This window comes from Aquarana catesbeiana, linkage group LG04 (assembly GCF_042186555.1).
Source record: "Aquarana catesbeiana isolate 2022-GZ linkage group LG04, ASM4218655v1, whole genome shotgun sequence".
NCBI lineage: Eukaryota > Metazoa > Chordata > Amphibia > Anura > Ranidae > Aquarana > Aquarana catesbeiana.
In genome coordinates this window covers 139,982,751-139,995,958 of record NC_133327.1, presented here as the reverse complement: position 1 = coordinate 139,995,958, position 13,208 = coordinate 139,982,751, and the positions used below count along the sequence as shown (strand labels likewise).

At 39.8% G+C, this 13,208-nt stretch overlaps 1 protein-coding gene across 2 annotated transcripts in view; it reads right to left on the bottom strand.

The window, feature by feature from the left end:
- Window positions 1-13,208, bottom strand: part of MYO7B (myosin VIIB) — a 422,737-nt gene that overhangs the window by 153,427 nt on the left and 256,102 nt on the right. For both annotated transcript variants that reach the window (XM_073625783.1, XM_073625782.1), the window contains 5 exons: window positions 11,632-11,716; window positions 11,250-11,468; window positions 11,024-11,152; window positions 10,716-10,916; window positions 10,190-10,360 (listed from right to left, as the gene is read on the bottom strand). In XM_073625783.1, coding sequence (XP_073481884.1) covers window positions 10,190-10,360; window positions 10,716-10,916; window positions 11,024-11,152; window positions 11,250-11,468; window positions 11,632-11,716 — 805 coding nt within the window. The remainder of the gene's footprint in view (window positions 1-10,189; window positions 10,361-10,715; window positions 10,917-11,023; window positions 11,153-11,249; window positions 11,469-11,631; window positions 11,717-13,208) is intronic.

The window sequence follows — 13,208 nt, the reverse complement described above, 5'->3', positions numbered from 1 at the left end:
AACATATTGGGATCAGTGTAGACAAGAGCCAGTTAGCCTGCCAGAATGTCTTTAGAGTGTGGAAGGAGATCAAAGTGCATAGAGGAAACACATATGAAGTAGTTTAAAGTTGGGCCTATAATTTGAGACAGAGTAGTGTATAGTTCAGGTGGGGGATGAGTAATATACCTGTAATAATATTTCACCTTTAATGTAGAAAGCTGAGTTTTTCAGTGTTAAGCCAGGTCACTAATGATTATCGATTTGCTTGTTCAGAAATCTATAATGGGCTATATGGGCATTGTTGTTAATTAAGGAATGTTGGACTGACATATTTGGTAACACACCTGCCATGATGTCAACTAGAAGCATATTGGAGAAAGGAGACAAACACTTTTGACAGCAGCAAGTCTATAAAGTCTTTACCAATGATCAGCAGCTGAACTGTTGGTGCAAGTTCCTCCTGTTCTGAGGGTCGATTACCTGAACTGTTCCATCTGTTATCATGGTTAAGTACCTGAATCTGATGGTGAAGTACTTGAACTGTTTTATCTGCTCTGATGGTCATGTGCCTGAACTGTCTGTAAAAGTTCCAGCGACTATGTGGTTATGTGCCTGCACGTCTATGACTTGTGAACTGCAATAGGATATGGACTTTGTATTCTACAGTTCTTTCAGTTCTACAGTGTTGCAAGTGCTATGCTGCAGCTGCGATCTGGTAACCGGATGTCTAAGACTCTGCTGTCCATCACCAGATATGGAGGACTTTGACATGTATCTATGCGTTTAAACTCTTGGAAAGGAAAGTTTGATGCTCATGCCTGTACTTTCAAAAGGAAGTTTGGTGTTATTCTGTTAGTCCAACATATAGTTGTTTTTATAAGCTTGGACATTTTTTATATTTTTCAGCCCAGCAGAATGAGATTTCCTGGACAGGTAAATCAGACAGAGAAAGTGGTTCAAGAGATAGAACTTTAGATTAATAAGACGAGGTGTGGAAGGATGTAAAACTGTTATACATTGATTTACATGTGGAAAATACCCAAGGGGTGGGATATATGGGAGATGGACCATATTTAATAATGAGCAGTGTTTCGCATACATACTCATAATACTGGAAATGTGAAGGATGAAATTAATGAAGTCAGAAATGTTTATATTGGAGTACAAGCGAAAAGACTACCTTGAGTAGAACATCTTGATATATCTATAAGTAATCTTGAGTATTATAAACTAAACTAAGAATCTTGTAAATCAAGGGGTGGAATGTAGTATGGGTCTATATTCATATATAACTTTAGTTATTGAATTACAAGAAACTTAGTAATAGTTTTAAGGTGATTACATATATATATATATATATATATATATATATATATATATATTTCTATATATGTAAAATGTATGTTTCTGAGCTCACAGACGGTCACTCACAGAGGGTCATTGTCTCTCGGGAACATTATGGTTAGTCTTTTGTTAGTACCAGATAAAACCAGCTTTTTCGCGCCTTCCATCTAGCCCTTAAAAGGTCAGACAATAGAGCAGGCCGGTGGATTTCTTCTAAGGACTTGAATGTGCCTAGACTTTGAACAGACCATCGCCTTCCAGAACCTTTAGTAGGTTTGGGGTCCCCTGGAATTGAATATGCTATATTTATCCTGTATCGTATCATCTGTAATACATCTTTAATCGAAGCTAAGTAAAACTTTTTATCACATTCTTTGTGTTGTGTGTTTTAATCCCTGCATTTACTGACCACATATCTGAAAGGGTAAATATATGAATGAACTTATGAATAAATGTAACACAGAATTTAACCCCTTGTTACAACCACATTCCATATTTGAAGGAAAGTTTTTGTTTCAATGAAAGTGCACATCGCTGGGGATCACTTAATATGGATGCTAATTAGCCTCCTGATGGACTTTGCACATGATTTTTTTACTCACATTTTCATTTCCAGAGTATAGCTATGTTTGTATGTCAATTTCATATGTTGACTTCATTATGAGTGTGTTTGACACAGGTAGCGCCCCTGATCCTATTTATAAATCGTTAGATATGACATTAGCCAGTTAGGCAAAAATATGTGGGGTAAATGTATCCCGAGGTACTTAAAGTGGTTGAAAACCCCCTGAGACATTTTTACATATAGGTGAGCCTATAATAAGGCTTTCCTATATGTACCGAAACATGCGCTGTTTAGGAGATACTTATTACCTTGTAGTGTGCTGATGAGGTCATCGGTGCATGCACAGTTAAGAAACGGCCCTCCGTGCCGTTTCTTCCCCAGTGTATGCCGTGACTGGCGGGTCCCGCACGCATGTGCGGGTGTGACCTCACGCGGCTCCGGCCAGGCACAGAGCCGGAGTCTGTGGCCCCGGAAGAAAGAGGGGTGAAGATGCATGCTTCCACCAGCGGGGACATTGCGGGCTTCGTTTGCAGGTAAGTGACAAATAATGGGCTAGTATGCGATCCACACTAGCCCATTATGCTTTTACTTTGCAGGGGAATAAAGAGGAAGTAAAGCCCATCAGGGTTTACTTCTTCTTTAATAAAGCGCAATGACCATTGGGAGGGGAAATTGTGATTACATTGGATTATGGCAGTGATGGCGAACCTTGGCACCCCAGATGTTTTGGAACTACGTTTCCCATGATGCTCATGTACTCTGCAGTGTAGTTGAGCATCATGGGAAATGTAGTTCCAAAACATCTGGGGTGCCAAGGTTCGCCATCACTGGGCTATGGTATCTGGAGGTAAAGGGATATTTAGGGCCTGCAGGACTTGGAGTAGTTAATCTTAAAATTTGTGATATTCTGGAACTCATTCAATGCCTTAATGTGATATCAAAGGTCATTTTATTTTTAAAATAACAAACATATAATACTTACTTGCTCTGTGCAGTGGTTTTGCACAGAGCAGCCCAGATCCTCATCGGGTCCCCTGGCCCCTCTGTCCTGTCAAGTGCCCCATAAGCAAGCAGCTTGCAATGGGGGCACCCGAGCAAGCTTGCTTACGAGCCTCTGTTTTGCGTGTCCATTTAGACACAGAGCCGCGGTTTCACCCCGCCCCCTCTCCTCATTGGCTCACTGGCTGTAATTGAAAGCCACAGGAGCCAATGGCTCCCACTACTGTTTCAGCCAATGGGAGGGAGGGTCCCTGGTGAGCCGGTGCTCTCATACATATTGCTGGATCGAGAGGGAGCTCAGGTAAGTATTAGGTGGGTTGGGTGGGCTGCTTCAGAAGGTTTTTTACCTTCATGTATAGAATGCATGAAGGTAAAAAGCCTTCAGGCTTTAGAATCATTTTAAGGAGGTTGGGGAGAGAAGACAGAGGTTGGGTCAGAGATAAAAGCAGATCATCTGCATATGCAGAAACCTTAAATTCCTTGTGGGAAGTCAGAAGGACGCAAATGTTCGAATTCTGCTGTATCATGTGGAGAAAAGGCACCAACATGATGACGAATATAAGTGGGAAGAGTGGTCATCTCTGCCATGTCCCTTTGCGAATGGAGAAGGCATCTGATAGATGGCTGTTAACCCAAACTCAGGCTGTTGAATTAGAATAGAGTAAATCTATATGTGACAACATCTTCGGGTACAAGCCCAAGTGCTGTAAGGTCAGACGTTATTATAATGTTGCTGTAGATTGTAACATGTGAGAAATTTATTTATGCAGACTTGAAAAGTTACAGTGAGGTCCAATACCAGTCAGCAATGTGCTATGTAAATTAGTTTGCATTTTAAACAATTAATTATTTGCAGTGTTAACAATATGTTTGTTAATTATTCCATGATGATTAGACATGTCTTGCCACTTGGGAAGTAGAGCGTGATAAGCCAATGAGGATAACAACGTAGTAAACAGAAGAGAAAGGTAATTGGTGTCAAAACTAACAATAGCAGTGTACATTTGGTGCTCAGGTACAAAGAAAGCCTGATATAAGAACTTTTCATACCCTTCCCACTTTTCCTTTTATTGCACATGGTAAGGCACAGCTGACAGTGCCGCTAGCAGCTCCTCTCAGTATACTGTAACTGGAGCATGGATTATTTCTGTATATGCCTAAACTTAATCAGAGCAAATACCAGAAACCCCATTAAAACTGTAATCATACTTTCTCACTCTGCATGTTTATTATAGGGATAAATGTTTTCTATGTAAATCAACACTGACTGGTCTGAAATATGGACCTGTGATGCAATCAGTCAGATATTCTATACCATGTGAAATCTGGCCAGGAAATGTGTGTCACTTTCAAGATGATCAGTTGCTGTGGGAGTAACACAAGCGCATATTATTTTACAGTACTATTTTAGTATTTTATTATAATTATTTTACAGTAGTTATTTTAAGTATGTTTTTTTTACATGCCTATTGTGCTGCTGTTAGCAGAGAAACAGAAGCTCAATGCAATTTTAAACAAATAGTTTTATTTTTTCCAAACATTTCCAATTTTGTTACCACCCTAATTCCTAAAGTCTCTTCACTGAATATTCTTGGGTTTTCTAAAGTACAAATCCCACCCCAGGGGTATCCTGCAAGTTTCTCACTTGAACTAACATTCACGGAGGGCATTGGCTTCTCCAACTCTTTGAAATGCCATAAAGCAACACACCTTGCCAGAATCATGGAACAGTGTAGAAACTCAGCATACAAACAGTGACTCTCTTTAGAGAAGGCAAATTCAACAATATCCCTCCCATCATGAATAGAAGTCACATTCATCAAACCGCTATTTACTTCACCCATCAATGGCCCAACCCTGAAAATTGCAGCTAAAACTGACTGCATTTCTCACTATGACAAACTGCCTACATTTATAATGTCTCTGGTTTGGAACTCTGCATTTACCCTGAACCTGGAAGTTACAGTGCCTTGAAAAAGTATTCACACCCCTTGAAATTTTCCACAATTTGTCATGTTACAACCAAAAACATAAATGTATTTTATTGGGATTTTATGTGATAGACCAACAAACAGTGGCACATAATTGTGAAGTGCAGGGAAAATGATAAATGGCTTTCAAATTTTTTTACAAATAAATATCTGAAAAGTGTAGCGTGCATTTGTATTCAGCCCCCTTTAATCTGATACCCCTAACTAAAATCTAGTGGAACCAATTGCCTTCAGAAGTCAGCTAATTAGTAAATAGAGTCCACACGTGTGTAATTAAATCTCAGTATAAATAAAGCTGTTCTGTGAAGCCCTCAGAGGTTTGTTGGAGAACCTTAGTGAACAAACAGCATCATGCAGGCCAAGGAACACACCAGACAAGTAAGGGATAAAATTGTCTAATAGTTTAAAGCATGGTTAGGTTATAAAAAAATATCCAAAGCTTTGAACATCTCACGAAACACTGTTCAATCCATCATCTGAAAATGGAAATAGTATGGCACAACTGCAAACCTACCAAGGCATGGCCGTCCACCTAAATTGACAGGCCAGGCAAGGAGAGCATTCATCAAAATGAAGCAGCCAGGAGGCCCATGGTAATTCTGGAGGAGCTGCAGAGATCCATAGCTCAGGTGGGAGAATCTGTCCACAGGACAACTATTAGTCATGTACAAATCTGGCCTTTATGGAAGAGTGGCAAGAAGAAAGCCTCTGTTGAAAGAAAGCCTTAAGAAGTCCCATTTGCAGTTTGCGAGAAGCCAAGTGGGGACACAGCAAGCATGTGGAAGATCACACCATCTCCACCGTGAAACATGGTGGTGGCATCATCATGTTGTGGGGATGCTTTTCTTCAGCATGGACAGGGAAGCTGGTCAGAGCTGATGGGAAGATGGATGGAGCCAAATGCAGGGCAATCTTAGAAGAAAACCTGTTAGAGTCTGCAAAAGACTTGAGACTAGGGCAGAGGTTCATCTTGCAGCAGGACAACGACCCTAAACATACAGTCAGAGCTACAATAAAATGGTTTAGATCAAAGCATATTCATGTGTTAGAATGGCCCAGTCAATGTCCAGACCTAAATCTAATTGAGAAGTGTCAAGACTTGAAAATTGCTGTTCACAGATGCTCTCCATCCAAACTAACAGAGCTTGAGCTATTTTGCAAAGAAGAATGGCAAAAATTTCACTCACTAGATGTGCAAAGCTGGTAGAGACAAACCCAAAAAGACTTGCAGCTGTAATTGCAGCAAAGGTTGGTTCTACATGTCACGGAACGTCCCACACTTCGCTTGAGTGCTTCCGTCAGTATACTGCTTCCTAAGTTCTGGAACACGAGTCCAATGGATCCGGCTATAGGAACCCCCAAGAACTAGACAACACCAGTCTTGGAGTACATCAGGACTAACTCTTTATTTGAGATCTCACACACATTTATACAGCAGGCTGACTCAAAGCTAACCTAATTAACATGAGCTAATTTACTAAAAAATTTACCCAGACCAGATGACAGACTTGTGGGCACCGAGCTTCACACAGTAGTATAAACACAATAACTGGAGCTAATTACAATTAACAATACAAACAACAATCTCCCCCCTCCTCAGCCTAGTCATCAACAGTTCGGCTCCTAGCCAGTCCTGGAGGCTAATGTGATCAGCTCACTCAATTAACAGGTTGAGTTCAGAATCAACCAAACCAATAATAGTCTCTACATACATCCTGGGAGATATTGTGGACAAATATTACTGTCCCATTTTAAGTAGTCCAAGATATATTTTCTCACTCACCCTGTGCCAGGATAGCAGAGGGTGACTTAGACATAAGATGTATTCTGAGTTCCACGGGCCCTCCCGTCACACTTTTCTTCAGCATGGACAGGGAAGCTGGTCATAGTTGATGAGAAGATGGATGGAGCCAAATACAGGGCAATCTTAGAAGAAAACCTGTTAGAGTCTGCAAAAGACTTGAGACTAGGGCAGGGGTTCACCTTGCAGCAGGACAACGACCCTAAACATACAGTCAGAGCTACAATAAAATGGTTTAGATCAAAGCATATTCATGTGTTAGAATGGCCCAGTCAATGTCCAGACCCAAATCTAATTGAGAAGTGTCAAGACTTGAAAATTGCTGTTCACAGATGCTCTCCATCCAAACTAACAGAGCTTGAGCTATTTTGCAAAGAAGAATGGCAAAAATTTCACTCACTAGATGTGCAAAGCTGGTAGAGACAAACCCAAAAAGACTTGCAGCTGTAACTGCAGCAAAGGTTGGTTCTACAAATGCACGCCATACTTTTCAGATATTTATTTGTAAAAAATGTTGAAAACCATTTATTATTTTCCTTCCACTTCACAATTATGTGCCACTTTGTGTTGGTCTATCACATAAAATCCCAATAAAATACATTTACAATTTTGGTTGTAACATGACAAAATGTGGAAAATTTCAAGGGGTATGAATACTTTTTCAAGGCACTGTAAATGTTTCCTGGGTTTTTTAACCACAAACAAGTCCTGCTTGATGGACTTTTTAACCATCAATGGCATCCGGTCCCCCAGAATCATAAAGATGATGCTAGAACTCCTAACAGATGAATGGAGAGTCAGCTATTCCACTTCTTGCCTGCACTATTCCCTCAAAGTCAAACACGTGTCATTCTGACTTCTTATTAATGACTACAGTCGGGCACCTGTACATTGCGACACTCGGTATCACTAGCATATAAAAGTTTTTATTATACCATCCGACTCCTTAAAGACTAAGTTCACCTTTTGTAATAAAAAAATAATAAATGCACATATTTTTGAAGGTAAAAAATGTGCATTTATTATTGTTTTTCTTTGGAGCCTGCAGAGCATTGCACCCACAATCAGTGGATCGCAAGTGCAATGTCAGGCTCCTGCACACACTGCCTAGAGTTCTCTACCTGTACCTCTGTACCAGCAGAGAGTTCCTAAACTGTAGGTAGTGTGAATGAACTACGAGCATGCTGATCAGAGAGCTCGCAGTTCACTGATGCTACAAGTCCAGCGCAGGACTTTTTAGTTTATCCATTCACACATTCCTGTGAATGAATGATGTGACTGTGCTGCCCTCACAGCTGCGCTCTTTTTAAATAGTGACAGCGAGTGCGAGGAAAAGAGCCCCCACTCACCGTCAGTGGGGGATAGGGGGGTGCTGCCTGGTATCATGTATAACATTTTACTAAAGTTGAACTTAGCTTTTAACTCCTCCATTCCTTGTAAAATTGGAAAATTACTTCAACATTTCTCTAACATCGGAACAATTGTCTAAGACCAATACATTTCAAGAATCAGGTTCTACAATTCCAACACAATGATACAGAGTACTCACTGTCCTCCACAAAATTTTCCCAAACACATCCCAATCTTGTAGAAAATGTGGAGGAACATAGGGGTCTCTGATGCACATCTTTTGATGCTGCAATAAACTCTGGGACCTCTAGAAAACTTGCCCAAAAACTGACAGAGGTGGGGTTTGCAAATGAGCCAGCGGTTTACATTCTCCATCTCCCTACTCTTTCCACATGCAAATACAAAAGGTCCCTCCTGATACACATTTTTAAATGCAGTCAGGATCTGCATACCCACCCCTTGGAGACAGCAATTCCCCCAACACACATTTGTGAGATCCGACATATGGAAGATCTGACAGCCTCCATTAAACACCAAGAGGGAAAGGAAAATAGAGACAAACGTGGTTTTACTATATTGAATTTATATGCTCCCAAGAATACAAGATGACTTCCCCTTGTTTTTGAAAACTCATGGGGCCCCACTTAGTATCCATTTCTCCACCCAGCGCACCTCCTTCCAAATTCTACCTTTATACATTACCTCCTTTCTTTCCTACCTTTCTTTCCTCCTTTTTCAGATCTCACCAATCTAGCTTCCTTTCTTATGGCCAGTACACACGAACAAAAACTTCCATAAGGAGAACAATTGATCGATTATGTGTTTGTTAGTATAGTGCTTTTCGACAGCCCATACTGATAGTTTGGATGAAAAAAATGAATGTGCAAGCTGGAAAGTTGTTATCATAAGTTAACACAATGTCCGATTTTCATTCACTGTGTACAGTAATCGTACAGAAATAATCAAATGTATTTGATGGACATGGCTAGAAGGGTCATGTACACTATATCACCTCCTCTGATCACCTCCTTTGATGTACGCTAGTACATAGCTATGTCTGCCTTTGTTGTTCGAGAATTTAAAGTGATTGTAAAGGTAAAAAAAACAAACATCTTTATACATACCAGCTCTGTGCAATGGTATTGCTCCTCTTTTTGGGCCCCCCAGCGCTCCTGCCCCCCCCCCCCCCCGTCCAGTGCCCCCATGGGAGGTACTAGTGCGTGCTCGCACCCGAGCCCTGCTGCTGCGTCTACTGACACAGACAGCGAGACTCGGCCCCGCCCCCTTGTCACTGGCTTTGATTGACAGCACTGGGAGCCAATGGCTTCCAATGCCCCAGCAAAGCCAGCGAGACCTCGAAGTGAGGGGAGAGAAGAGGTGCAAACGCGCACAGCGCTGGATCGAATGAGGGCTCAGGTAAGTAAAAGGAGGGGTGAGGGGGGATGCTGACACCTAAAAAATTTTTACCTTAATGGAAGGAAATGTTTAGGCTTTTAAACCACTTCGGTTACATTATGATACGATCGTCGTTCTATTTTCTTATAGTGTGTACTAGGATTTACTTTCTTTCTCCCTGTTATCCCTTTCCAAACCTACGTGTTAATATTCTATTTTTTTTTCATTGTTATTTACAAAAGAGAAATCTCATCCAAGGATGGTAATTGCATGTGCATTACTTTAAAGATGATAATGTTCTACTACTGTACACAATTAAGCAGCCGGATGTGGTTTGTCTGATATTCTTACTACAGACCACTCTAAATGGCTTGCAATTCTGTTATGCGCCTTGTAATGTAACTTTGTCTACCTACTTTTATGTAACTGTACATGTGTATATTTTATATATATATATATATATATAAAAACTTTGTATATTGTAAAATAAGAAATCATTAAAAAAAAATCATTTTCTTTCTATTAGTTTATGAATAAAAAGAAAATGCTGTTTTTAATGTTTTACTCTGCATTAACAAAATAAGCTAATGTGCTTAGATGTCAAGCAACTTAAATCCCTGCATAATTTCAGAGAGAAAAAATTGACTCCAAACAAGATCTGCCAAGGTTTTACCCAGATTTATCTCAGCTCTATCGAATGCCCTTCCATTTCTCCTCAAGGTACTATGAAAATACAGGAAAATACATTTATTTTTAACTTACTCCTTGCATATTGGTCTTTATTCCAGCTTGAATTTTGTCTTTCTTGGTTAAGGTGTCATAAATCTGTGTTATCACAGAGCTGCCTTGGCTTGCAGATCTGGCAGCATATAATACCGGTTCAGGAAGGTCCCCCATAAAACGTAATATAATTTTCCAAACAGCTAATGAGGCCTAAAACAGAATATAAGATTGTTTTTTATCCTACAAATATACATAAAAAAACAAAAACAAAATGGACATATTATTTTAATAGCCTTCTACCATTTAGAAATCAATGAAAAGGTAAGTGCATTTTGGAACACTGGACAATTCAAATGTGATTTTTAGTGTAGGTGTGAATTCCACCCCTTGTTAAGAGACTGAATGAGCTTATGTTCAGGCTCAGTTAGGCTGGGAGCTGTTATCCGCCAACATGCTACTTCTGCATATAAAAAATACTGATTCATCCTACAGCTTTTTCTTTGACTTCTTGAGCTAGAAGAACAGATTGAAAGACAAGGATAATTGTCAAAACTGTAACCAGTACCAGAACATCGCCTTGGTCTTCGTGATATAGAAGTGGCTGGTGTATTGTCTTTCGTATATGGTTATCTGTTGCTGAGCCCTGAAAGTAGGTTGCAGCAAACTTGGGAAAAGTAAATTCTGTCAGGTGGTCGATGTCTTTTCCCAGCTTAAGAGGCAGTGCGTCTAGGTCTGTTTCAACCAAAAACTGTGGAGAATCCATGTCCTGGAAAGAAAAGAGGATGGTTATTTCTAATTCAGCATAGCTACCAAACATGTTCTTATGTTCCACTACAGAGTCCTTCCTTTACAATAAACTGTTTTGGTACCTACATCATCAGGCAAAAAACCAAAGACTTGCTCCACCATGGCCATATTTTCCTTCTCTTGGGCTTGAAGCATTTCCTTCTGCTTCATTCTCCTTTGCTCTTGCATGGCCAATTGTTGCTGACTCGTGAACCCCTGTTATCAATAACAATACATCTTTAAAGACAACAGAGCTCATAACGCAAAAAGGAAAGCAGTATCATTGCCTGTTATATAAACTGATTATTCTTACATTGTATTTTTGTTTCTGGTAACTCATACGAGCCAGCATACCCCTAGTATAAGTCTGTATAACCAATGCTGCTTTCTTTTCTCGAACAAGCTTCTGTCGCAGGAGATAACCTCTGCATCTTGACTGTAGTTTTGTAATGATGAACTGAGATTTCTTATACTGCTGGCGAAGCTGTCTACTTCTCACCAGTGCCTGCAACCTCTGGAAACCATGTCGCATCTAAGGCACAAGAAAGTGACTGTAAATTTCTGAAAAGCAATTGAAAATGTTCACATATAGCCAAATTCTGTATTCACATATTATTCAAATCCACCTGCTGACTTAGATGCTACACAAACCAAAACCGTTAGATTACAAAGTTCGAAAACATGAAAAATAGTACCTTCAGATATGTTTTCCTGCTATGGAATCCCCTCCACACTGCCTGTATCTTCACTGCAGCCTTTCTTTGTCTAAGAAAGTGTTTCCTGCAAAGTAGGAGGGTAAAAGCTTCCAACTTAGTTAGTAAACCAACAGTAAGTGATGATCATCTGGATCTAAGCCAACAGTAAATTATTTGCTACTTTTAATAAACTTTGATTATTTATGATCCAGCAGCTAGGTTACTGCAATTGTACCATGGATCTCCTCCTGATCTTAATTACTGAGAGCTGCGAATCATCTTTTATATTCCAATACACCCCCCTCCCCTTTCCATTGGAACTTGTGCTTTACCTATTGCATGAATTCAATGACAGTTATATATTTCCTGCCACCTCCTAACAGCTTCAAGAGTCACCCACAGTAAATTGATATTAAACTTCAGCAGTTAATTGTGAGCGTTTGAGGGAGTGCCTCATGGCACCTGGTTTTTTTATTAACAGTTAATGATGATAATCCAAACAGAAAAATGAATGTAATGTCGCAAAAAAAGAAGAAGAATAAAGTCCAAAGGTAAATAAGTCCAATTAGGGAGAATCACTTGTATGATGGCTGCAGCTCTTCTAGAAGAGTACTGGATGATATCTGTGCATTACAATAAAAAAAAGCAGAAGGTTTCACCATCTAAGTGTATCAGTTTATTAAAAACAGTGTAAAAAATGGTTAAAAATTCACTCACAAGAGTAGAAGAAAGAAAGACTCATCATCAGTCTTTAACCACTAGCCAGAGTCTGATGATGAGCTGACCATGAGCCTGTCTTTCTTCTACTCTTGTGAGTTAATTTTTAACCATTTTTTAAACTGTTTTTTTTAAACTGATACACTTAGATGGTGGCATCTTCTGCTTTTTTGTTTAATGAAGCTAAAGCCTCCTTTTATAGAAGAACCCTGTTCTAAAATAAAACTTGCCCACATTTCTCAGTATCACCTTCTAACAATTTCTAATACCAGCTGTTATTGCCTAAAGCAGCTATGTAGAATAATGTAATGTCACTGTCTGTCCTGGGTGTCTTACTTCCCCCTCCCACCATATGTATACTGGGTCCAATGACACTGGTTCATATATCTGTGTTACATGCAACATAGTAATATTAACTCTTAATATAGCTGAACTTCACTCAAAGGGGGAAGTTCCCCTTGTTTGCATGCCCCCCTGCACTGCCACATCTGCCCCCTCCAACTTTTCAGCTCTATTTGTGGGAACAAAATTACAAATTTTATTTGGGTACAGTGTCGCACGACCGTGCAATTTTCAGTTAAAATAATGCAGTGCCGTATCGCAAAAAATGGCCTGGTCATGAAGGGGGGTAAATCTTCCAGAGGTCAAATGGTTAAAAAATCCCTCGAAATTTGAAACAATGGCTTTGAAATAACAAAGCTCAATTTTTTGAGGGCACGTGGGTGTTGTCAAACAAATCTGATTTATTTTATGCGGAAGTAAGCAAGACAAAGAATTGGCTGTGGATAAAGAATACCTGTATTTTGCAAAAGTGTTTGACACAGTTCCCCACACAGCTGTACAAATTGAAATCTACAGGA